The following is a 26,502-nucleotide window of genomic DNA, read 5'->3' on the forward strand; positions in this document are numbered from 1 at the left end:
TGGAGGCAAAACAGGAAATTTCTTTGTGGAATGGCGTTTCTTCTTGAAAACAGTGTTTCAAAGCAAATGCACGTGTTCAAAAAAAAAAACAACCAAACCCACAACCCAAAAACAAAAAACCAAACAAAAAACACAAAACCAAATTAAGAGGGTTTGCTTTCCTTTGCCTGCACTTTAGAAATACCAATATTTATCTTCCTTTTTTCAACCCTATCTTTAACTTCCAGTATCTAATAGATTTAGCTGTGCTGAAAGATACACAGTACTGCTCTGTAAGAAAGGAATAGATTCAGGCTATGTAAGCAGACTTAAATTCTAACTTAATTTTTTGATTTAAAATGTTTTTTTTTTTTTTCCTCCTGTATAAGCAGGTGACTGTAGGGTTGCTGGTTTTAAAAAGGGGTGGGCTTTGGAATGTGTTAACTTTTCCCCCAAACTCCATACAGTTGCTTGCAAGTAACAAAACAGTGGAACTTATTTCTAGGTTTGCACTTAAATTTTCACACTGGCTTTGCCAGCACAGCATTATCCTTGTATGAGTGTTTTGGGAAATGTTGTTGCAACTTGTTTTATGCTTTCCCGGTTTTACCTTCTATTGCTTTTAGTCTGAGTTGCAGAAGAAAAATCCCTTCAGGAAAAATGGTGATAAAAGTAACTGTGCAGACTCTTGCTGATTTCTAGCGTGTTTGTGGGAAAGAGGAAGGGGTACTTGAATCTCTGGCTTGCGGGATTGGGATGGGGACAACGGGACAAGACCCTGAGAGAAAGAAAAGGCCATTTAAATGAATGGACAGTTTTGATTCAGGAATGCCACACTGGCTAATAAAATAGCTTTGAAGGCTACTGGTTTTCAGTTCTGGTGAGGGTCTGGAACAGCCTTTTGTAATGAGTAATGGATGCAGAAAATCCAGTAACAAACTGAAACTTCATTTTTGGAGAGATGCAGTAATTGTATCAAAACTACTGGGGTTTTTACTTGGAGTGAAAGAAGCCTCCTGGGTTATTACACTAAAAAAAAAAAAAGAGCATGATGTTTTGTAATTTGGTAATTCTTACATTATAGACATATTTTTAATTGATTACCAGACTGCTTTGAACAGTTGTTCTAGACACTGAAAGCTACACAGGGATGCAAAGGTGGTTTGTTTTTTTTCCCCCAAAAGCTTTTCTTTCTCAAGCCTTTGGAAATCGTGGGAGTTGGCCGTTGGTCTTCTGACAGTAAAACCTCACCAAGTAGCCTCATCTTGTTAATAGTGAAATTGGTGGGAGTTTGTGATGATTAAACTGCAGATAATCATCCTTTAAGCTCTTGTGGCAGTCTGGTGTCAGGCGTAAAGAGTTGAGACTTTATGATTATTGCTTCTCTGCTAGACTTAATGAGTAGGTCTCTCTCAACTCCCCAGAAAAGCAAAGATAAAAAAGTGCTGTACCACTGGGAAACGTACCCGTACTCTCCAAACTTGGATTCCCAAATGAGGCTGACTTCTGCATCGGTGCTGAAGATGTGTAACTGTGCCTGAGTTAATTGGAAGCTAGGGGCCCTTGATGCCACCAAACCACCTTTGATCTCTTCCTGTTTCTTACAATACACATTCCCTTTGACCTCAGACTGCAGTCATCTGTTTTGGTGTGCATTTGCACTACTTTCTAGCTTTGGCCAGGTGGAGAGCTGCAGCAGCTTGATACCCATCACATCGTGATGTTGGCTGTCACGGCAGCAGCAGTAGTGGGATCCAGTGACTGACTGGCCATTCAGAAAGGAGGTAGTATTTAGAACAGAAGTCTTGTGGCTTTTAAAATGAACTGGTCTATGCCTCTGTCTGTCCCTAAGTGCTTATTCTCCTCTTGCAGTGTGTCTGCAGTAACCTGTCCCTGAATAGGTGAGCCCTTCTCTGGAGACAGGTCAGTTTAACTCTTCAGTGTTCTGTGGAAGTCCCAGGTCTGTTGTCTGCAAAAATAAAGCTTGCATTTTCTTTGGAGATGGATGGTTGCATCCTTGCAGCATCACTTGCAGGCATTTCTCATCGTGTATTTGTACTTACTACAGAACAATTCTGTATCCATCTTGGTGTTCGTTGAGAGATACTTGGTTACTGTGTTTGCATTGATGTAGAAATTTAGGAATAGGGATTGCAAGAAGTCATTTGGTGGTTCCTGCTCTTGGGAAGCAATCGGTCCGATAGATACGATGGTCTGTTTGCTATAGCCGGGTTCTTCTACGGCCAAGCAAGGTCACTTGGTCTACCCAGTGATCTGAGTAAACTCAACACCAAGTGACAATATTTTATTTCTCTTAAGGAATTGGGCCTCCTTTTAATTTTCTTCCTGAAAGGTATTGCCTAAATAGCATACAGGTGTAGCTTTCCTTTCTAGTGGAAAACTACTGTACCTTGTGCTAGCCAAACATCTTGGCTTAATGATCATGAGCGATGTGTGGTTTGTCCCAGGATTTTTCAGTGTGTGCAGCAAGTCGGAGCTCCCTTACCAAAGCTACCTTTCACGGGGTTTGTGGTCTGGTGCTAAAGATGATCAGAGTATCAGACTTACGGTCAGAGCCATCTGCTCTGTTGGAGTTTAAAGGTTTATTTTTGCAAATACAGGATCAGAAAAAAAAACAACGTCATTTAGTTCTGCCCTAGGAAGCAAAGACTCTTTTTGAAGCACATCTGGAAAGTTTTACTTGTAGTTACCAAGTTGAAACAAAAAAATTTCCCTGGGCTCGACTATAAAACTTAAACTACCCTGTATGTAAAACATCACTGGAATGAGTTTTGCTTGAGTTGTTTGGTGCTGTGGAGGGCTGCAAAGATTGGACCCTCCAAGGAGCTTCATACTGGAGATAAACGAAGAGGAAAGATGGATTTGAAAAGCTGGGTATCCGCTCTTACAACGTTGTAGTAAAAAATACTGGCAAAGTGCCGTGTGCTGCAGCCTGTTGCTGCGAGGCTGGCAAGCATCGGCATCTGTCAGCTGTCCTGAGCTTTGAGGGTGCAGGATGGGTGTTTGGGTGGCCAGTCTGGTTTCAGATGTACTATTTCTCGCTCCATCCCTCCCTCCCCCTAGTTTCTCTTTAAAGAAAGCTCTCTGGACTGGCTGTAAAGCTGCTGTGCGGTAGGGAGGTGTGCTGGGGCAGTTTGCGTTGCTGCCTGAGGAAGCGGTGCTCGGTTGTTTCGGTTTAAGTTTCCAAACGAATTCTGCAGTGAGGAACCGTATCAACACATACATTGTGTTTTATTCAGGGGGATCTTTTTAACCTGGATTAGATGAGATCAGAAGATCCAGGCATGCGTGAGAGAACAGGCTCCATGGCTAGCTCAGCTCTCGTGCCTGTGGGGTGACATCTTGATGACAGTGGAGTTTTAATTGCTTTCTGGTTTGCTGATACAAGCTATTGTCCATTTAGGGACTGAGTTTCTGCTTTACATTGCAGGCACAAAGCATTTTGATGAGGCTACAGTTTTGGTGTGGTTGTGTGTTGTTGTTTTTTTTTTAACTTAATCATGTGTCTTACTGTGTAAATTTACTCAAAAGTAGTGGTTTTCTGTATTTCAAGTGGGATGGTATGTTTGATGCTCGGATTGTGATGCAGAAGTCTGTATGCTTAAAATGCTTCCTTAATAAGGAGCTGTGAATGTTAAAATTCTGCAACAGCCACAGCTTCAGTAATATCAAAGGTGTTTTTTGGAGCTGTTGTTTTTAATTAAACTTTCTTCTTATAGGGGCACTCTTGGGTTTTGATCCTGGAAACTTAAGCTACCGAGGAAGTGGTGTTTGTGCTGTAATAGCCCACCTAAAATTATGCAATTATATACAAGGAAACGAGCATGTATTTTGCAGTTTAGCAATTAAAAACTTTAAAACATACAGCTTATCATTTTGGCTGACATAAAAGCTCTTTAGCATTCTATAGCTGCTTATGCTGTTTGGGCTAGGATTTATAGGTGCTTTAATATTTCAGTGATAATACGCATCCATTAATGCATATTAGGAAAATGATAGATTATAATAAATACAAACTGCAGTTTGCAGAGTAAGTGGTAAGTCTCCAGCTCCTAAACCTTCATCAAAAGTACCTTTTAAGAAATGATCTGTACTGAACCTGAGTACTCGCTTCTGTCCCAAACAAATATTTCTTTTAAACACTGGGGAGAGGAAAATGGGATAGAAGATTGGGGAACTGGGCCCAGCAGACAGATGTGATTTTGTTCTTTGACAATGCTTTGCTCATCGAAGTAATAAATAGGGTAAACTTGGGAGGAGCAGACAAATGTGTACGCTGGTGAATTTGGGGATTGCTGTGTGAGGAGCACCCATCCCACCCCGCAGTGCCGCACTGCTCCTGCACAGAGGCTGGTTGTGCACAGGGGGGTTTGCAGGTGCCAGTCTCTGGAAGGATGCAGGGGTACCCAGGGTCCTCCAGAAGCATCCCCATGGCTGCATTTCTCACCTTGGCAGCTGACCATTCTCTCCATGGCTGCTGGCACCTCTCTTTGAGTAGAAAGCTAAACTTGTGCTTCAGTAGTTGTGGATTTCCATGGAATTTCCAATACTTTTTTTTTTCTCCCAGAGAATGTTGTATTTGAATAGCAAAACTATAATTTTCAAGTCTCAGCAGACTCAATCCCATCTGCAGTCTGTTAGTGTCCTCAACTTCAAGTGAGATCGTTGGGAGGCCTTAAATTGCAGATGGAAATTGTGTTGCAGGGTAGATGATATTTTAATTCCCTAAGTAATAGATGTGTGTGCGGTGGGTCAACCCTGGCTGAATGCCAGGTGCCCACCAAAGCTGCTCTGTCAGTCCTCTCCTCAACTCCACAGGGGAGAGAGAATAACGATGAAAGGCTCATGGGTGGAGATAAGGATGGGGAGATCACTTGGGTATTACTGTCATGGGCAAAACAGACTTGACTTGGGGAAATTTAATTTATTACCATTCAAATTAGCAAAACTCCTTCCCACACCCCACACCCACACACACACCCTGACCCCTCATCCCGCCCTTCTTCCTGGGCTTAGCTTAATTCCTGATTTCTCTACCTCTTGAGTGGTACAAGGGAACGGGCAGTGGGGTTTACAGTCATCATACATTGTCTGCTGCTTTTTCCCCCTCAGGGGGAGGGATCCTCATGCTTTTCCCCGGCCCCAGCCTGGGCTCCTCCCCACGGGGCCACAGGTCCTGCTGGGAGCCGCTCCAGTGTGGGCTGCCCACGGGTCGCAGCCCCCTGCCCCGGCATGAGCTGCCCACGGGTCATAGCCCCCTGCGGGCAGCCCCCTGCCCCGGCATGGGGTCCTGCCTGGGCTGTGGGGGGATCTGCTCCCCCATGGGCTCCATGGGCTGGGGGCACAGCCTGCCTCGCCCAGGGGACTTCCCCGCAGGCTGCTGGGGAACCTCTGCTCCGGTGCCTGGAGCCCCCCCAGCCCTCCTTCCTCACTGACCTGGGTGCCTGCAGAGCTGCTGCTCTTGCATATTCTCCCTCCTCTCTTGCACTGTTGCAGGTTTTTTTCCCCTTCTTAATACTCTATCCCAGAGGCACTTCCACCATCGCTGATGGGCTCATCCTTGGCCAGCAACGGGTCTATCTGGAGCCGGCTGGCATTGGCTCCATTGGACATGGGGGCAGCTTCTGGCATCATTTCACAGAAGCCACCCCTGTTAGCTCCCTGCCACCAAACCCTTGCCACACAAACCCAGTACATTGTGACATAAAAAAAGAATCTTCAGGAGGCTTTTTACTGTTGTCTTTCTGCTAGGAGGTAAATATAAGCCTTGAAATAGTGGAGTGTCTTGGGAGAAGTCTTTTCTCTCCACCTAATATACAGTGGTTCTCCCTTGGGTCAGCTTTGGCTAATTGACTGCTGGTAAACTTCACACAGAGTCACTTGAAGTTGTGGGTATATTCAAAGATGTTTATTTCCCCTGGGATTTATAGATCTTGCTACTAATGAACTTGGGGACTCTGAGGTGTCTCTTGTGAGTCTGTCACAATGAGATGCTGGATATATTTGCTTTGGTTTTGGTCTCTGTTTTACTTCAAAAGTCTGTGTGGTGTGTTTAAAAGGAAAATGGAAGTGGAAATGTAAATCATTAAGTTCTCTTCAGGTCTGCGGGATGCCTTTTCTCAAGCATCTAGGTCTGCTCAAACCTCCTGGATTGGGATCTGACACTTTTTTTATCATTCTTTGCCCAGTTGCGTCGAGGAGCCAGGGGGAATATGCTTATATTTGGACTGCACTGCGTGGGCAAAAGAAACATAAGCTAGTCATAACCAAAGAATTAAGAGGAACTTTGGGGTATTAGTGAGTCTGAAATTTATGAATTTTAAGTGATTTCTGTTTGTTCTCATGTTTTTTCACTGGTTTCTGAGGTGCAGCAGCAGCAGGTTTACCTGGCTGGAATTGCATGTGACAGTTCAAAATGTCCTGTTAATGCCAGTCTTGGGGTTACCATGACTTTGTAGTTTCTCTGTGTATTTATTGGAATTCTTGCTACTAATTTTAAATGTTTGCAAGAATCTTTAAATTCTGAAAATAATTCCCTTGTTCCAACATAAATAAGGATAAGCTTTCATTTGCTTTGCTCGGCATTTGTGACTCTTAACATTCAAGAAAACAGACAAATACACCGATACTAAGTATAGGCAAATATTTTCCATATAACACTGTCTCCAGTATAAATTCCAGTAAATGCATAACAAAACTTCTCGAAACAACGTATTCTTTAATTATCTGTATTTCCCTGAAGAAATGGGGAAGTTTCCAATCGGTTATTTGACAGATTTCAAATGTCCTTTCTAGTCCTGTGTAGGAATATTCCCTCCAGTTTTAACTCTAAATAATTTTTAAAGCCTCTTGCCAGCTTTGATTATACCCGATAAAGTTTTTTATTAGTTTTACATTCAGTTCTTGCGTGTTTTATTGACACTTTCTTGTTCCTCCTACTCTTCACTCAAGCTTCCATGTGCCAGATCTGGAGTATTTAAGTGCGAGGAACTGTTTGCACATTGCCACAGTCTCTGTGAGTTTTCAGAGTACGTATTAAGTGTTTAGCTTCCCCAGGCTAGAGGAGAGCTAATGAGGATGAAGATGAGCATAATACCATGCTAATAAAAGACAAATGTTTTGTGGGAGCTTTGTGGATGAGTTTTTGGTTTAATCTTGTGATTTCCAAAATAATCTGATGGTATCTGGAGGACTGTCTGACCAAAAGCGCTTGGGTCTGTGGCGCTTGATTTGTGTTGACATCCCAGGAGCCTAGCTTTAGTGTTTGAAAGCTTGCTGCTTTATTTCTCCACTGTACCCAAAGAATACACAGCAGGAGCTATGGAAGGCAGTGAACTGGGCACAGAAGCATGGAAATGCACCTTCCAGATAGTAAGCAATTGAATTACTAAGAAGTAAATGGTGGGTTGTCGTCACCTGACATAACTGGGGTCTGTCTGCAAGTTGGGTAGATCTTGGAGAAGTACAACCGCATGTTTGCAGTTTGGATGTTCTTCTTGGAAGTTATTCCTGTAGAGCTGTAGGACATCGGTGAGTTTGACTGCATGAAGGACTCTCCAGTTTGTTAAAACGGTTCATTTTCTCTTAGGGTAAGATGGGAGGAAGCTTGACGCGTTTTCTTAAAAGATTCATTGTAGAAACTAGCAAATAGAGAAGAAGTTGTAATGATTTGCTAACCTTTCAGTCCTGCGTCAGGAAGCCTTTTGAAACAATAGCGAGCACAGAGCAGACGTAATTAATGTCTTAGGTGTGTTTAAAGGGGCTTTGCTTGCTCTCAGTGTATGCATAGCTTAGAAATTTGTTATTTTTCCATGACATCGCTTGTTCTCTGGCCCCATGCATCCCAGCAATCATGCTCATTCATGCTTGGACCTCTTCAACAGCGCTGTCACCATTATGGATGAGTGTGTTAACTGTAGAGGAGAACATCTGGTACCTGGCAGCAGCAGAAAGTTGGTTGGGCTGACAGGCAACTGCTTTAAAATACTTGAACTGTTGTTTTCTTGCTTAGAGCTTTGCCTTTATCTAAATCAGCTTCCAGTAGCTATTCTTAAATATCGTGAACCTTGTGGAAGAGCAAAGCTACAATTTGTTAGCTGGAAGATAAGGCTGTGCAGGGGGCCAGTTGCTTGGACAGATCTGTCTTATTTTGTCTCTTAATTGGACACAAAGGTGAGGTTTCATCAGTGTCCTTGGTTTACCAAAGATTACTGAACCCTGTAAGCTGGTGTAGTCTGGAGAAGGCAGACTTGTACCCACAGCAGTACCACCAAGCAGATGACTTCTTTTAGTTAAAAGGGAAGACCTTTTTCCCACTAAAGGTGGATGGGATGGCATTTCCAGGGAACTGTAAGGAAGGAGGTACACTGTCTTGGTATCACTGAGGAAGAATCAGGTGACTCTTTAGAAGATGACGGAAGGATTTTGGAAATGGTAGCAAGAACCCCTTAAAACTGGGGTTTGTCCATACGAGAACATTCAAGAAAGCTAATCCAAATGAACTGAAGATATAAATTGAAACGTGGTTTTAACTTGGTTTAGCTTAATTCATCTGTTTGCTTTTATTCTGAATGAAGGTGTCCATGCAAGGACTTAAGTTCATATCCTTAATCAGGTTAGGGTGTGCGTGTGTGTTTTTCCATGAGCATTCTCAGATGACCTGTAGCCAAGGAATTGGGCATCAGCAGAAGGGAAGCGATGCCTGTATCAGTGCAGGGATGGGGTTGCTGAGATGCCAGGAGCCTTCCCCTTCTCTCCCTAAAAGGGGAACTTGGTGCAACAACTTTCCAATACACAGCTCTTCCTCTGTGATCCCTTCTGCGGAGTGGCAAGGAGTCGCAATACTGATATTCCTACACAGCAGATCACAAACACCAGCATCCCCGAGGCACGGACAACTCCGGAGCCTAGAAATGCTGTATTTTGGGGCTTTTAAGGAGATAAAGCTAATGTTTGCCATTTAACTTGTGTGAACACTCATTTTTGAGTTTCAGATTACACATTTAACTTCAAACCATTTTATATGTAGATTAGGGAATAAATTCTGTAATTAAAGCTTGTCCTGATTTGTGTAACAGTACTTTTGTATTGTTACTGCCTTGTTACTCTACTTATGCGCTTCATATTACCTTTCTATTCCACTTAACTGATTTTCCAGAATTAATTGCAGAACTTCACAAATCTGTAACTAGCTGGACAAGATCCACACTGAGGTATTTTTTATCCAGATTTTTCTAATGTTTCAAATGCTTGTTTGCTCAAGTATGTTTGTATGAATTTCTGGACACATTGCACAGTACACGCTGACACCGTGAACAAAAAGCTGGCCAGTCTGTCTATGAACAGTGTGCTGTGGTATGCAGTGTCGTGGCACTCAAGGAATTCAGTGATCTCTGTATGAAGAGCAAGATGTTGTTTATTGTTTCTTTATAAAGGTTGTTTCAGGTCTATAAAACTTGCTATACAACACAAAGTGAGTGCTGTCAGCTTCAAGTATAGTCTTGCTTTACTCACCATCATAAATATCTTGTAACAATCTAGGGTGTGATGCAGATCTGTTAAATCTTAGTGGATGAGCTCTTAAAAGGCTCTGAAGACTGTCTTAGGATGAGCTTATTCGTCTGTGCTAGAAGGATATTTTTTTGCTAGTGATTTTTTTTTTTTTTGTCAGTGTCAGCGTATTGTGGCTTAGATTCTTCACTCCTGGGCTGAAAGCATTTGGAAAGGTTTTATGAGAGATGATAAACGTAATGGGCTTTTAAGCTGTTAACTCTTTTGCTGCTAAATGTAAATGTGTGTTTCTGTAATCCTGTGGAAGTCGACGAGATTCTCTTACAACACCGGGAGATGCGAGCGCTGTGATACAAAAAAGGACAACACAAATGCACCGTTTGGACTTTGTCTCCTAAACTCTTCTTGGCATTTTTTCCATGGAAATGTGTCTTCTCGTATATGTGGCAATGTGTTTGCTTCTAAATGATGTTTCAACCTATTTGTAAACTCTTCTGTCCCTTTGGAAGGCTTCCCAATGGGATCCCACATGCAGCATGGTTTCCTACCCCGTGGAGCACAACTCCTGTGCTGCTGGAGGGTGTCTCCTACTGTGCCTTAGGAAATAAAACTAATAAAGCAATAATTCTCCTGAAATTTAAGGTTTTCTTTAAACCTTAGCGTGGTTTGGCTTGCGTATGTTATTTCTTTCCCTATAATTGAGACCTCAGGTGAGAGTTTTAATTTAAAAGCCTTTGTGATCTTTGTAAAATCACAGCAAAGCAAGAAGTGCGATTGCAGTGCAAAAAAGGCTAAAATTCAGTGGTGTTTCTGTCTTGAGCAGACTTAAAGGGTTTTGGAGCTAGCAGGAGGAGGACTTCTTGAAATGTAAGCAAATTGGTATGGAGGAAGAGGCTGATTGTTGAAATGGGCAACGTAACAACAGTATTTTGCAATGAAGTTGCAGTTTGCTTTCCCAATGGATTGCCAGCTTTCTACTGGAAAAAATTCGCTTAGTGTGTTCTCAGGCCTAGAATTGTAATAAATTTTCCCCTCAAATATCCACTGTTGAACTCAAAACTTACATAAGCACCGAAGATACACAGTTAAGCTATTCCGTGCCTGAAATGTGGTTTAGGGGTCAGGAAGGAACTAAGCGTAGCCCATCTGGGTATTATCTTGGAGCTGTTCTTTTTCTGAAATAAGGGTACCACCGGTGACATTGCAGTTCTATCTGTTTTCAGGTACAAATCGCTGTTCCAGGAGTTCTTGTATTTTCTTGATTGGAATTCTGTGTACTTCCCTAAACCCTTTTCCTTAAAAAAAAAAAAGTATAGGTGAAAAATTAAGGAAAGTATTTTTTGGCAGTGAATATTGCAGCTCTAAATTTCTCTAATCTTTTTTTTTTTTCTTCTCCCCCCCCAACTTGTTTTTGTAGGATACTGTGACATCAAAACCGGTAATCCAGTTTCAAGGAAGCCAAGGGGTAAGTTTGTATGTGGGTTGCCTTGGAAAGTTCTTTACTGGCTTATACAATTAATCCGAGTAAGTTATTTGTTCTGTATGTCCATCCTATTCCAGTTTAAGGAATGATGCTCTTATTTCTGAGTGATATGAAGTTCAGATGTAGTCCAGAAAAGAAGTGTTTGCTCATCCATCATCTCTAAGAACTGCCCCTGCCCCCCCCCCCCCCCCGCCCCTTTTCTTTTCTAACCTCTGTAAATCCATAGCACCAGTAGTGTTGCTGGTGCTGGAATTTAGTTTTAAAAGGCCATGCTGTCGGGTAGGACAAGGAAGTGGGAAGTTCACGGATGGCAGTACGGTGGTAGGTGCGGCAATCCATGGAAACCTCGCCTGTGTCCTGAGGAAACGCCATGCCGAGCCTCGTAAATTTGATGCAAGACTTTATGGGTAGCAATTATTTGCCGTAGCAGTGCTTGGAGGCCGCTGAGAGCGTGCTGAAGCTTTATTTAATAGGCAGCTCTAAACAGCTAGGCAGTTTCTGGGAGTACCAAGAGTTTCTTACATTTAGGAGTTTTACTACTTCTGTTCTGATGCCTGAACTCCTCCAAGATATTTATAGACGTTTGAAACAGTCTGTCATGCCAGTTCCTAACAACGTTGAGATTTAATTGGTAGTGTTTCTGGTAAAGTAACACAACTCTTCAGTGAACCTTAACAATGTCATTTATATCTTTTACATACAAAATGGCATGTGTTTAACTTTGGTGCTCTGCATAAGGAAGGGGAATTTTTTTTTTAAGAATCTGAACTCAACTGTAAATAACTTATTTTTTGTGGTGGCACAACAAAACTTTCAAAAAGGCTTGAATTAAGTAGGCATCAGTCTAGCACATTTCTCCTTGCCCACATTTTACCATGCAATATTAGTCTTATGAATAGTACATGGTTCTCTAACAAAGTGTAGCGGGAAAGACATGATTGTTATCATAAGTTAAGAAGAAAAATACAAACCTTTTTGTCCAGGGAAATAAAGAAAGGAGCAATTTCCAGGTTTTTTACTTTGTTTACAATTAAACTTCCCAGAAAGCTCAGTGTGAAAGCTTAAATAAAAATCTGCAATTGAAGTTTGGCAAAATTAGAAGTGTGTGACAAGGAAAACTTTTTAAGAGTGCATGATTTGTTAATTACATGAGCAAACAGCTTTGCATGTAATAAAGAAGCTAAAAAGACTGCAGATGCTTTCCTTTCCCTTTGTAGAGCACCTTGCGAGGCTCAACACCTAACTTTTCCTGTAAAGCTGCTTAAGTCATAGAAGTGCTTCTTCTCTTACTTAATCTTCTTCCTGGAAGGAAATGTAGCAAAATCAATCTAAGCAGCTTAAAAAGCTCCACTGCGCTCAGCCTTTGCGCTCTCCTTGTAGCGGGTTTCACACAGATCCGATACGGACCCGAGCATTCTCAGGTTAACCAAAAGAGAACCTATTTTACAATTATGCAGTTTCTTATAATGCTTAAAAATAATTTCAAATTATGCAGTTCCTTATTAAAAGTAAATACTTAATGCACTTAATTGTATTTGAGCCCGTAACTTCCAGAGAAGAGTTTTTGGTGAAAGAGCTGCCAGTCACCTGGAGTTATGGTGGGGGTTGAATGGAAAAGGAGCAAAGCAGCACGATTGTGCCTGATGTTGCCATGTAAAGAGCAAAGCGCTGAGCCCTGCACAGTGTGAGCAGTGCTGGGGCATTGCGGGTGGAAGGAGGATGTTGGCAGCACAGAGCTGACCTCTGCTTGCCTCGTTTTCAGCAGTTTAATTAATTGCACTGTCAAGTAAAGGCCAAAGGTAGAGCTTTGAAGAAAGCGAGATCCAGTTCAATTGGGGCAGATGGAAGGAGCTCTTTGTCCTTTTATTATTATTTTTACTGGGTATGACAAGAAGCTGGCAGCTGCATAACCATCTGTTTTTAAGTGTAGTATACTCGTATATGTCACAATTATGCCCTGCATTAAGGAATTGACTGCAGGGCTTTAAATTGTTTCTAGTGAGCCTCCTATCAATTGGACTGAAAAGATAATTTCAGTAATTTAATAAAGTTCTCAAGTTCAGATGATGACCTTAAAATGTATTTGTTTAGCTGTTTAGTTTTGGAATACACTTTCTTCCACTATACCTTAATTCCTCAATTTGTTGCCTTCCTATTTTGGTTCCTAACAAATGTTGCTATGGAGAAGACTTTCCACTGATTTTTGAGGGTGGAAGTTTTTATATGTAGCACAAATGTCAGAGTGCGATTTAAAGCAGTGTCCAGTGACAGGAGATTTTAATAGCGTGGCTTCTCCGTGTAAGTATCCCTCTCGCAGGAAGGAAGAGCTTAAAGTACTTGAGTAGACTCAGAGAGGCAGGACATAAAATAAGAGTTGAACACAAACTGCTGCTTCCTTAATTTAATTCTCTAGAAGCCTTTAAATTACTGTGTCCATGTCATCTTTTACCTATTCCCAGTGTTAGTTTAATAAATGCTGTCAAGGATGCTCTCGGCTTCTAATACAGTGAAAAAACCTCCCTTCATATTTAATGCTCTTAATTAAGTAGAGAAGGGAATTGGCCAGGAATAAAACACGGGGTTGGCAAGGTGGCAGCTCTGTTGGCCAGATGCTGAAGGAGGATGTCAGTGGTTCTAGCCCAAAACAAACCAGGCGTTTTGGTGGCAGGGGACAAAACCCTCCTGGATCGATCCTGGTCTGGATTGGATCTCACAAGAGTTTTTATAAACTATGGGCTGTAAATGATCTTTGCCTTGGGATGTGTTTCTTTATAGCGATGCTAGTTTTGTTGATTACACTGTAATAATCAGAATTTCAATAGTAGTAACTAGGTCGTAATTAGCAGAGTGTTAATCTGCTTTGAGATGCTGACGTGGGACTATCTGGACATTCCTTAAGAGCAGTACCTGTTTGTTAGTTTTTCATCAAGAACTGGATTTTCTTAGATAGTTTTGTAAGTTTATATGGAGTCTTGAGCATTTTGCTCATTTCAATGTGCATGTAAATTTTAAGTTTAAGAGCTTGAGTACCAAAGCATTACAAACCGTGGTAGCTGATAACTGTATAAGAAAGGCTGAAGATTATTCTATTTTGGTAAAAGCATGTGCAGAATTAGAGCTTAGGCTGGGTCAAATTTGCAGGTGCTTACTGGGCCGGGAGCAGAGTTGGGGGGAGTGGGGAAGAACTGAACTGGGGAAAATACCAACCACCTTCAGGTGCCAGCTAGATGTAAGTGCGTGCAGCTTTCTTAAATATGACTGTTAGGAACAAAACGTCTTAACTTACATGATTGGAAAATACGACGTTTCCCCCTGTTTCTTGGGATGAACTCAGGCTGGTATTAATAGAGGAAGGTGAAATTGCCATTCAGAATGAGCTGTACACAGATGAACATCACTTGAAAGAGAAAAAACAGAAGTCACATCTGTACTGAGCTATTTTTAAGTGTCTATGGTTACTGGTGTAATACTCAACACCAAAATTAGGGCTCCCTCAAAGCAGTTACCATGCTGATTTGGTGGCTTGAGAAACCTTCTGTTTCGGCTAAAAATAATTCCTAGATAACGGCCAGTTTGCATATGCTAAACTTTTCAGTACTGGAACGAGCAACACAATGCTGAATTGACTCTCTCACTCCTGCCTCATTTTACCTCCTTTGCAGAAGGTGCAGAAAATACAAAAATGCCACATCTGGGGCTCTCGGGGCAGTCTTTTTTTACAATGGTAAATCAGAAGCTGGAAGAAAGTTATTTTAGTGTGTGAACATGTTGTTTGGTTACATCCTCCAGGTTTTATTGTACAAACCCACCGCGGGCAGCCCAACGAAGGGCGCTAGAAGCTGAACAACCCCTTCGCATTTACCTTCGTGCCCCGTTTCCAGCAAATTTCCCTTAGTGGGTGAACAGTGCCAACTGCGAAATACCCACAATCTGCTGTTTACATAACTTTGACTTTGTGCATATTCTCAGCTCGCTTGTAAAGCAAAAGAGAATTTTATTTGTTCTGGATGGGTGGGGGCAGAGGGTGCCGGGACAGATTAAGGGCTCAAGGCTGTGGTGCGTGTTTGGCAGGGGAGATAACAGGGCTCAGCTGCTGCTGCTGGAAGGTCGGCAGCGCCCGGACGGCCACCAAATCTGCTCCGAGTATTTTTAGATCCGGATCCTGGGACTGCACAGGGGATAACTTGTTCTTCTGGATAAAACATGGCTGGAGTCTGGGTTTCTTGGCTTGCCGTTTCAAAAGAAGGGAAGCCTGTCCTGAGGGCTGGCTGGAGAATAGCTGGGCTCTGCAGAGGGTAGATGGAAAATGCTGCGCTGGCTCAGCTCAGCGCAGGTCACGCAGGCGTTTCTTGCCGCTTCTGAGAACATCCCTGTGGTTTAGCAGAGTGGCACAGATGCACTGGGTTTCCAGGCTGCTGTAGACATCTGAGGTCAAAGGGAAACCACCTAGAAACCCTTCTGTGCCAGCAGTGATGTTTTATGGAGCGCAGTCATATGTGGATGCCACGAGTTGGTTTGCCAGGCGTATATATTTTGTGTGTGTATGTGGCGATCTGGGTAAATATAAATCTGTGTGGTAGAGTGTAGTCTAAAATAGGTTGAAGCTGATGTTCCTTCTGTCTCGTTTTCTGGAAGCCATCTTAATTATCAAATATTGATGTGCTAGTAGAGCTCGGATGCTGAGATTTATGTTGGATCTTGAACGCAGAGGGGAGACAGTTTCCCTTTTGAAAAATGAATGGCTGTGGGGAGAAAAACAATGCAGATCGCTGTAGAGTTGTCTGCAGAGCACACTTAATGCTTGATTAAATATTTAATTTAGCAGCAGCGTCACACTCTACTGTGAGCCATGAAATCTTGTTATGGAATTATAATCTCTTAAAAAAGAATAAGCATGCTACCTAGTGACCTGGCTTGTACTATGTTTAGTGCTGGATCACTAATTCTAAAGAAACAAGTCTCAAGTGCTTTAAATTGAATATAAACAGTGGTAGCAAGTCTGATTTGAGCCTGAATCAATAAAATTGGGTCAAATTCCTAGAACAAGGTTATTGTGGGCTCCACTTTGAAAGGCAGCAAGCCGCCGGCTCAGATCTCTGTTCTGTTACAGATATAGCTGTCTCTTTAGCTGTTCTTTACATCTGTCTACCTCTGTTACCTTATCTTCTCAGTGCACATAGTTTTTCTGACTTGAATCCTTCTTGAGGCTTCTTGTTCTTCATAGTCTCCTATGCAGTAATCCATATGTTGTGCTTGTAGTGGATTGCAAAATGGCTAAAAGCATAGTGACTGCAGAAAAATTGAATTTTGTGTTAGTGTGGGCTACCCAAGTGACCAATATTTTTCTCCTTACAAACAGCACATCGCAATTCCAAGGCCTGATCGACCTACGGAAGTGCGGACTTTCACATTTTATCTTTCAAATATTGGCAAGGACAGCCCCCAAGGGAGTTTTGACTGTATCCAGCAGTATGTATCTAGGTGAGTGGTACATCAAAAGCAAATCTTGCCTTCCCCCCTCGCTCCTTATCTGCAGTAGAATCTTTTCCCTAACAAATGGGAACAAAACTTAGTAAGTGTTCTTTCTTTTTAGTCTTTCTGATCTGTTTGTGTGTATGCTTGGGTAAGGAGGCACTCACAGAAGAATCTGTTTACCTCTCAGCTTCTTTCTGTCCCTTCCTATCATAATGCAACCGCAGTTATTCACCAGTGACAGAGATGTGCCCATTTGCAGTGCTGGGAGTATCCTTTTCCATTGCATTTTATTTTGCAGCAATGGCAATATCCATTTGGATTGCCTTGGAAGCATACAGGATAAAATCACCGTGTGCGCTACGGATGATTCCTACCAGAAGGCGAGGCAAAGCATGGCACAGGCAGAGGAGGAGACTCGCAGCCGCAGCGCTATAGTCATTAAACCTGGGGGGAGATACGTCGGTAAGCAGCAACTTGATGTGGGGGTGTCTTCTCGAGCTTCTGGAGTCAAATGCTGGCGTGTTTGCTTGACCATGGGTCTTTAACAAGTACCTGGTAGTTCCTTATGGGTATCTGACTTATTAGGCTGCTGCTACTCTCCTTGTATTGGGACTTCTTCACGGCTTCCATCTTCACCCTAGAACATACGTGGTGGTGTTTGCGTGGCCTCTGAGGGTTGTCCATGTGCAGTCACATCACTCTGGCATTATTTCATATTTGTCATGCGATGACGCTGAGAGCATACTGCTGATCCATCAGAAGTCTGTGCTCCTAGCAAAGTCAGCTAAAACGTACCGCTGCCGTTGTCACACATCTGGTGTGTGCCTGCGCTTCAGACCACAGCATGCAACATCTAGGATGCAGATAGCAGGGCCCTGTGTTAATAAACAAAGAGACTAATGCAGTCGCTGACTTGCAGCCTTAAACAAACCATCTTATTGTGATACCAAAAGGGAGAATCTTAGGGGAGGAAATAAAACTGTGGCAAATTATCAGCAGGCTCCAGAAGGAGCCTGCAGAGACCTAGTTTTGCGCCCAGGTCCCTGCTTAACCTCAGTCTGGTACACCAACTTAGGGCACAAATCCTAACCAGACAGCAGAGTTTTGGGGTTTTTTTTTGTTGTTTTGTTTCTTTGAGCCAGCTGTTTTTTCTGCAACCTATGTGATCTGTAGCCAGTCTCTTCTCAGAGGATGTCTGTGATGAGAATGGTGAGTTGCAAAATGTAGAACTGACCCTGACTCATTGTTTTATCAGCCAAGTGCTCAAAGCTGAGAAATAAGATAGTAATCAGGAAGGAAATGCATTGATTTCCTGTAGACTAGAAGATTATTTTGTTTAGCTTTATATTTGAGAACATTACAGTAAGTGGATGAAGTTGTTGGGCTTGTGAGGGAGAAGATTTTTCCAAGCAAATTGCTTCCTGGAAAGAAAGAGTGAAACTTTTTTGATTTTAAAAATACTCTTGCTGAAACATTTGCCTCTCTGAAATGGAGGTTCAGCCATGGAAAAAGCAGTTCAGTGGAGTGCATGCTGCATATGTAAGGTGTCAGTGTTTTAAGACGGGAGGAAAGCGTTGGTCCAAGGAGGAAGAGCCTGGGCAAGGACAGTCCTCTTGTGGGATATGCACGTATTTGGTGTGCCAGCACCATCAGCTGATTCACTTGCAGGCTAGTCTGGAGGGAGAAGCCTGGCTCTCACATTTCCATGAGAACACGGAGCTCAGCACTTAAACGTCAGTGGAGTCATTCCAGGCAGCTCAGATGTGGAAGAACTTATATAAAATGTTGAAACTAGAGATCAACAGAACAGTATAGATGTAAACTAACACAATCAAACATATATGTAAATAGATGGCTGATATGTCTGCGGGGGTGTGTGTGTGTGCTCATCTATACACTAAATGTGTGTGTATACATATATATATGCACACATATGAATATTTTAAAAGACTTTGTGCTCTGGCTTAACTTAGTTTTTTCTTTTCCTATCATTGCGCATTTTGGCTCCAGCCTTAAGTGGAAATGTCCCAATGTGTTTTGCTGTTCATGACCTGGCAAGAGTTAAGGGAGTTCTAGAAAGCTGACGAATCTTCTCTTGTCTTGTTTCTGGAAACGAAGTCCAGTTGACCTCTGAATTTTGGGATATTTAACATGTGAATTGTTGTTTTTCTCCCTCTCTTCTTAACTCAGCCCTGCGGACGATGGGTAGCACTTGCATCAGCATGGTGCGTAATAAAAAGCCAGGAAATGGGGACTCAGTTACGCAATCTATGTTTCAGTAAAATAAACACTGCAGACAATCACCAGTATCTTCAGATGACTCAGTTGAAAACGTTGCTTCCTAGCAGCAGGGAATTGCCATGCTGAAATAAACCTCCAAAATTCTTGCAGTAAATGCTGGATATTGTTTGTCCTAGTGAAGGTCACTTTCTTGAACTGAAGTGATTATTGATTGCATCTCCATATTTTAGACTTTGGAACATAGACATTTTCTTTTCTTGAATTGCTGGTTTTGCCTTTGGTAGCAGGAACCTGACTTTGACCTGTTTCTGTATTCAAAATAGTAAAATTCTTTGATTTGCACTTTAGTAAGTGATGTGGGACTTGTGTGAGGATTCTAGTTAAAGCTGTTTTTCAGTAGGAATGGGAAAAATGAATTCTTGTATAATGCAGTCAGAAACTAAGAACCACATTTGGGACAGAGTTGGGGAAGCTGCCTCTGAGGGCTTGAGATGAACTTTTGAGACAGCTTTGTGTTCTCACGTATACGTAAATGAAATTGGAGGGCAAAGCAGTTACCACTACAATGTAGAAGGGGTTATTCTGTTGGAATAGACGGCACACTAATGAATAGGCTAATGTATCAGTGTTAGACCCCATTCATGTGGCTGTGTTTGGCGGGGGGAAGGGAGGTGGACCCAGCCCCATAAAGTTCCTATTGTTCTAAAAGCAGAAACATCTGCTGGAGTAGCGTTTTTGCTGAGATCAGCAGCAGGGAGCCGCTCGTTGACCAGTTCTGGTCTTTCCACTCCATATTTCGACTCTTCTACATAATAATGCAGAATTTTCTTCTCATAGGGAGGGAAAATGGTTAGATTAACCGTGGGGATGCATGCACTTGGGATAAATGAAAAGCTGGCAGACAAAGAGAGCTTTATGTAAGCCTGTGGCCAATAATACTCAGGTTTCCAGAGCTTGGTGTTGCTGTTTACTTGTTACAAGCTTGTCACAAATCATAAAACTCACGGGATACTCATTCCAGCAGCGTATCGGAATGGATGGGGTGTGCTGGTTGTGTTTGTCCTTCGTTGTCATCTTCTGGCACTTCAGATGGTGTGATGAACTCCATATACGTGTTGACAGACCACTGGCCTTTGCAAGGTGACTGCTGCAGTTCACTATTCTCATCTCATTTTAGGCAAAAAGGTTCAGGTGCGTAAACCTGCACCAGGAGCTTCCGATGCTGTTCCCTCCAGGAAGCGCCCAACGCCAGTCAACCTTGCCAGTGCAATAAAGAGAGGCAATAGTGCGATTTCTCAGAGACCCTTCAAAGATAGGGTTGTGCACTTACTGGCACTAAAGCCTTATAAGAAACCTGAACTTATTCTCAGATTGCAGAAGGATGGACTTTCTCAGCAGGACAAGGATTTGCTGGACAACCTTCTGCAACAGGTTTGTACTCTGATGAAGGCAACAACTTAGGTAAAGGGAAACGTCTTCTCAGAATGGTCGTGCCTTCGGTACGGGTCTGAACGTAACCTGTGTATCTCGGAGCTGCAGCTGAATGTTTCTCTAAAGGCCGTGTGTGACCAAAGTTTGCAATTCACGTTACTATTTTACTAGAGATAGTAGAAGCCTCTCGTGTATACGCCTCAGTTTAGGTGTATGCAACTAAGCTGTATGATTTTAGTTCACCAGATCAGGCACTTAAGAGGAACGCTTCTGGTTGCTCCTGGGGAGGATCCTCTTAACAGAGGATCTACAAGCTCATTGATTTGTTATAACCTGTGAATCTATTCTGCATACTTTTTATTAACATGGACATAAAGCAACACGTTCTGTATTGGTCCATATAATGTTTCCTTTGTGAAGGAAAAAATAATGTCCCTCTCCACTAAGCTGTATGTCGTCTTAGGATTGTTCAGACCCATGCCTTTCCTGCTTGGAAGTGCAACTGGTTAGGTGTGAAGATCATGCAGCTTCTTGCAAAGCATATTATTTGTATGTCAAGTGTGAAAGCTGTCTCCGAGCTGAATCAGTTCTTAACACTTCAAGTCATGTTGAAGGTGCCATTTTAGGAATTGCAGTAAATACCTTTATTGCTCTTGCAGCGCAAAACATATCATGGATGTTTATTTAAATGCTGCAGCTGCCCTCTTCTGTATTGGATTATTTTTTTTTTTTACTCCTTTCCATAGCTGAAAAGAATGAGAAGCAAGGAGTTAGTTTGCCCAAGGGCATGGGACAGATCATATTGAAAATAGAGTTATTGCTGGCACAACTTGCTCTTTCCCTGGATTTTAATCCTGTAGCCCTTAGTTTTCCAGCAGTGCTAGAATTCTTTTGAGCATCCTTTCAAATGCTTTAAATGTGTATCAATACTAGAAATCCTGTTTCTGATAGTCACCTTTTATTGATGCTCTCCCAAACCCCTAGCAGGCAAGCGGTGTGTTTGGCAGTGTCCACAGTGTCAGCCCGATTGGGCTAAATGGTGATTTGGCTGTAAATGTATTGCTCGTAAACTTAATCTCCTTTCAGCTCCCATCCACAAGCAGACACAGATAAGCTAAAAATTACAGGCTGCGTTAAAGCTACATGTCTAAATACGTCTAGGTGTGGGTTTCATTGTACTCTTGCATCTCTCGGAGGACTCTGTGTTCCTGCTGGCCTTTTTGCCTCATTTTGCAAGGTTTCTATTTTTGGGAGGCCTGGGGTGGAGCTTGTGGAGTCCCACACTAGCAAAACAAGGAGGTAGCAGCTCTCAGCCTCTGTGCAGAGAAAATTCTTCTGCTTGGGCTACAAGCCTTGCCGAGCAGCATGTCTCCCGCAGCAGGGAGGTGCAGTAACCAGAGAGATTCTCGAAGAGTTTTTGGAAAAGAACCTGGCTTTGCTTTTGTCTCTTGGGCATGTTTATTGGGATCTCTAAATGTAAAACACAGCTCAAATTCTTCTTGTATTTTGGCTCAGGATTTTGGAAAGCTGACAGAACTGAAAGGAAAAACAAAGTGTTTGTCATGTAAACTGATAACTGTGCTTTCTATTTTTTGCTTATCAGGAGAGCTTTGCTGTATTAGTTCTGCAGCTTTTTGCTTTTAAATTCATAGGGGTTTAATATTAGGTCATAGTCACTCTAAAGCAAATGCAGGGGAATTAACAGCATCTTCAGTTAGTTCAAGACTTTCCACTCCTTCACTTGCTTTTCTGAGGCTGTCTTACTGCTGTGTGGATAATAAAAATTCATAAGCACAACCATCTCCTGCATGGGGTGAGCAATGGAGAACACTAATCCTTTAACAGATGCACAGTATCTTCCACTGACTGAATAAAAGCATTTTCAAGTTCCAAGTGTAACAGTTTTCAAACTGAGCGGCTAAAGCAGTGAGTTTGGGACACAGTGGCTGGCTTTGCCAGTTGCTCAGCCTGGCTGTGGGCATAGCATTTGGCACCCGCGCTTCTCTTTTATAAAAACAAATTCTTGGCTTTTTTTCCTTTCTGAACTTGCAGTGTTCTACACATCACCTAAGCTCTTCACAGATACAGTCTTATCGAACATTTCTTAATCGGGGCTTTTTTATTTGTGCTAATATTGTATTTTTCAGATGTGTAACCAGCAGCAAGAAGTTAAATTTTCAGTCAAGCAGTGGAAAGACTGATTAAAGTGGGATAACTCTTAACAAGTTGTTTCCATTCTAATACAATTCTGCTGGTTCCAGCAGTGTTTCCTATCCGTGTAGGCACCATGTGGAGTTTTGTGGGGAAACTACACGGCAGAATTAAATAAAATGTCAGAAAGCTTCTGGTGCAAGTGTACCGAGCTAACTGCAGGACATGATTTAGGTGCAGTGCTTTATTGTAAACCCCTGGGTTATAAGCTGGTAATCACAGGTTTTGTTCTTGCCCTGAAGTATGCCTTGGAAAAGTTTTTGATGAAATCCAGCATATGATCCTAATGCACTGAACCGCATGGTGTGGTCTGCAAGCTCCCTGATGCCTTATATATCTGCAAGGCATTCATTCTCCTGGCTGCTCCTTGGGAAGGTAGCTTTCTGTTGCCTGGGCTCCTGGCTTGTTAGTGAAAAATTATCTTCTGGCAATTGTTAACTAAGCTATCACCGCAAGAGTTCCTCTGTCAGCTAATAAACTGCACCATTCTAATTGGACAGGTGTGATAAGTGAACCGCCTGTTTCCATTAGGGTGTATTTCCATAAACTTACATTGTACCATTCCAGACTACCCAAGCTTAATAATCTGTTTAGATATGACTTTTTCCCAGTAAACTGCATATGCTTTGGAAACTCATTATAAATTATTGCGATGACAGGGCAGAAGGAAAGGTGCAGTTTGATTAAATAATCAGGAAATGAAGTATAAAGTCTCTCCTTGTTCTCTGACACTATTAACTGCCCTTAAAGTCTGCTGAGATTTTGCCTGTTGTCTTAGATCTCTTTCATTAGAACAAGTGAGAATTAAACTGATGGTTTTTTGCAAATTACTTTTGTTTCAGGTGGCAAATCTGAGTGCCAAGGACAGCACTTTCACACTGAAAGATTGTGTATACAAAGAAGTGCAGAAGGACTGGCCTGGCTACTCTGAAGGAGATCAGCAGTTGCTGAAGAGGATACTTGTTCGGTAATTATTCCAACTTTGTAATATCATCTGGAGCTTGAAAGTACTGGGCCAGGTCAGTTGGTATAAATCAGGGTAACCGAAGTCACTAGGACTATGGTAAGTTGAGTGTTTGACCTTTTTTTTTTTTTTTTTTTTAACAAAAGTAAATCTGTTTGTCATCTAGACAGCTGTAGAAGTTGAGTAAAGTTGAATATCGAAGGGGATGCACTCTTCATGTCATCCTGGTGTGATCATTATATTTTAGTATAATGATTTAAATCATTATACTAAAAGCAAAAAGGATGGGGAAGAGAAACTATTACACTTAAAAGTTAACAGAGTTAACAAGGTGGTTTCAAATCCTGGGAGGTGAGCGGGTTATGGCAAATGTGTCCATTTAATCCTCGCTGTCCAAGGGATACCTGTTCTTATGGTCCCTCATGAAAATAGCCCTTAACAGAGTGAGTCGAGATGATAGCTTGGTCTCTTTTGTTTGCTAAAGACTTTTTTCCTCTATGGATATATTTCCTTAGGTGAAGCCTCCAAGCTTGGAAGCTTTTGGCTGGCAGGCAGCAGGGAAAGAGAACGTATCTCCCAGGTTTCTGAAGGAGAATTCTGCTCTGAGTGTTTATATTTCCCTCTCTGGGTTTTCAGTGTGTTTGTACTGACTTGGTACAGATTTTGTAATGTAGGTAGAGATTTTACTTGACTTGGTCCTGAGAGCTGTTTTATTGCACTTTTGGTTTAGATCGAGCAGCGCATGCTCGGTTTGAACAGTTTCCATGATTTGAAAGCACAGTGGGCTTGGAGATGAGACTTTGTTAAACCAACAGAAACTTGCACTTAAAGTGCCTTGGCGTGCTAAAGAAAAATCAAGCTCGTTTAAATGGCCATGATGTTGAGTTGTAATTAAAAGGAAAAATACAACTGCCATGCAATCTTGATGGCTTTCAAAAAGAGTTAACTTCTCCCTGTAGAAAGCAACATTTACTGCTTTTTCTAGAATTGTGGCATTCAGTTATGCAAAGGTCTAAAAATAGACCTTGGAAAGGATGTATTCAACTGTACAAACAAAGACCCGCTCAGCCAGTGCAGGTAATGAGGCTACAAAATGGAAAAAACATGTAGGGTTGAAGACAGTAGAAAAACATTCACAAAAAAGGCACAGGCAGCAGACGCAGGACTTCACATAGTGGCTGTGGTGGTCTGTGTGGTTGCCTGGATCCAGCCTATTGTTAAATGCCCTCTCGGTTTTCAGGTCCGCTTGCCACTCAGTGGTTCGAAGACTGCAATAATTAGCACATCTGCAAATATTAAAACTATATCTAACTGCTCGTGTTAGTCTTGACTCATTTTTCCTCGTGTTGTTTGTGTTTTCTATCCTTCTTTCACCATTGGGGTGAAATGGTTTTCTGCTGTTACAAGAGTCGCTGGACTGAAAGTAGTCATCTTTCATTCACTTTTTTTAAATCCATAATTAACATGTTAGGAGATGTGACAAGGTTGCTCAGGCTAGTCAAACAGCATCCAAAAGCCACTTTCCCTGCTGTGTTTATGGAATATCACTGTTCCCTTCCTGTTTTCACAGTTTCTGAGTACTTTTCTTGAGTTGATACGTGGCTGTTGAGATTGTTCTAAATAAAATTAAACAAAGCAGCAACTGAAGCCAGGACAGCAGGGAAGCTGCAGACATCTAGATGTTGCTGCAATATGGCTGAAGGTTCGAGCTCAGGTTAAAAGAAAATCTTGTAATGTCACGGGCTCTATCTCTGAAATAATCTTCCCAATGTTTGAAAAATGTGTGCTTTAAAAGAGATTATAGTCTCTTGTGGAAGAATTTAGATGTTGGTTATTTAAGCTGTACAGCTGGTGACAAAATGACTGCAGAGCTAGTTTATTAAAACCTTTAACCCTCAATTTTTTTTTTCAGCTTGACAGCTGCAACTTGATGCAACAGTAGTTTTTCCTGGGTGATTAATATACGTGCAATCTGGCTGGTGTCAGAAGAGTAGGGCAAAGCTGGTGTGGTGTGAAACTTTACTCCGAGATCTAGAGAGCCCCTTGGGCAGTGGGGAGTGGAGATACCCAGCATGAATGTGAATTAACGCACTTACGTGATTAGAATGATTTGCATTGTAGGGGTTTTTTTTTTGCTACAAGAGGTTTCTGTTGTTTGTTGAATGGGGCAAATACAGATCAGAGTAGCACTATTTTGCATGATGCAACTTGTGAAGCCCTAAATGTAAATCCTAGTGGACCAATAATACGGTAACAGTTCCTGTTATAATCCTGCTTTTCCTGGACCCAGAGGGGCTTGCTTCTGAAAGACGACTGTTGTTACTGTAAAAAGTTGTTTTAATGGTGCTAATGAGTGGGAGAACTTACTCATCAACATCTGAACTTGAGTTTCGGTCCCTTTTCAGTGTGCTGCCTTTCTGAATTATCTTGTTAAGTCAATTTTTACTGGGCGAGGCAAACTCAGCAAAATTAATATCTTATTGAGCTGTATTGCAATCGGTAGCAAGAATATACATATATCCTATACACTCTGAAGTTCAATGCCAGTTTTATTGCTAATCTCTATATGGATCACTCTTCTAAGGTTGTAATTCATTTGTTGTAATGCTTGTGTCACCAGCTCAAGAGGAAAGAGGTAAAACTGTCGGAAAATAAGTTCCATCCTCAGTAGGGAATCTTCTCTTGTGTCTGCCTCCTCCCTCCTGGTCACACCAGCGGCAGTGTTGGTCCAAGGTGTTACCTCCATTTGCAGAATTACAAAAACCATGGGAAAGCAGGAGAGAGATCAGCGATTGCCACGTGTTGTTGATTGGTATTTTCCTGTAGTAGTTTCTTCTTCCTAGATCTTTGTCTGAGATAGCTCATTCAGACACTTACAGTTTCTACTTGCATGGAATCTTCAAGCAGCCAGAACTTGAGCCCACAAAAAGGCTCTTTGCTCTGCAGGAAGATCTGAAATACCATCTGTTGGCTTGTCAAGCATGGGATTTGAACAGCCCTGAATTCTGTCTTTCAGGAAACTCTGTCAGCCGCAGAACAGTAGTGGTTTTCAAGGAGAAGCGCCTTCCCTGAGTCCACCAAAAGACAATGTGAACTCCAGCTCTCCTCCTCAGGTAGGTTATCCCTCTCCAAGGGTGTTGGGTCTGGCTAGCACAGAGCCAGCACTTGGCTCCATCTGCTTTTGATG

At 42.1% G+C, this 26,502-nt stretch overlaps 1 protein-coding gene across 1 annotated transcript in view; it reads left to right on the forward strand.

Moving 5' to 3' along the window:
* The window catches only part of ELL (elongation factor for RNA polymerase II), a 53,979-nt gene that overhangs the window by 15,857 nt on the left and 11,620 nt on the right, over nucleotides 1-26,502 (forward strand). The window contains exons 2-7 of the mRNA XM_037383642.1: nucleotides 10,928-10,975; nucleotides 16,353-16,474; nucleotides 16,767-16,930; nucleotides 19,887-20,140; nucleotides 23,194-23,318; nucleotides 26,332-26,428. Of these exons, the coding sequence (XP_037239539.1) occupies nucleotides 10,928-10,975; nucleotides 16,353-16,474; nucleotides 16,767-16,930; nucleotides 19,887-20,140; nucleotides 23,194-23,318; nucleotides 26,332-26,428 (810 nt within the window). The remainder of the gene's footprint in view (nucleotides 1-10,927; nucleotides 10,976-16,352; nucleotides 16,475-16,766; nucleotides 16,931-19,886; nucleotides 20,141-23,193; nucleotides 23,319-26,331; nucleotides 26,429-26,502) is intronic.

The sequence above is a fragment of the Falco rusticolus genome, chromosome 4, assembly GCF_015220075.1.
Source record: "Falco rusticolus isolate bFalRus1 chromosome 4, bFalRus1.pri, whole genome shotgun sequence".
Lineage (NCBI taxonomy): Eukaryota > Metazoa > Chordata > Aves > Falconiformes > Falconidae > Falco > Falco rusticolus.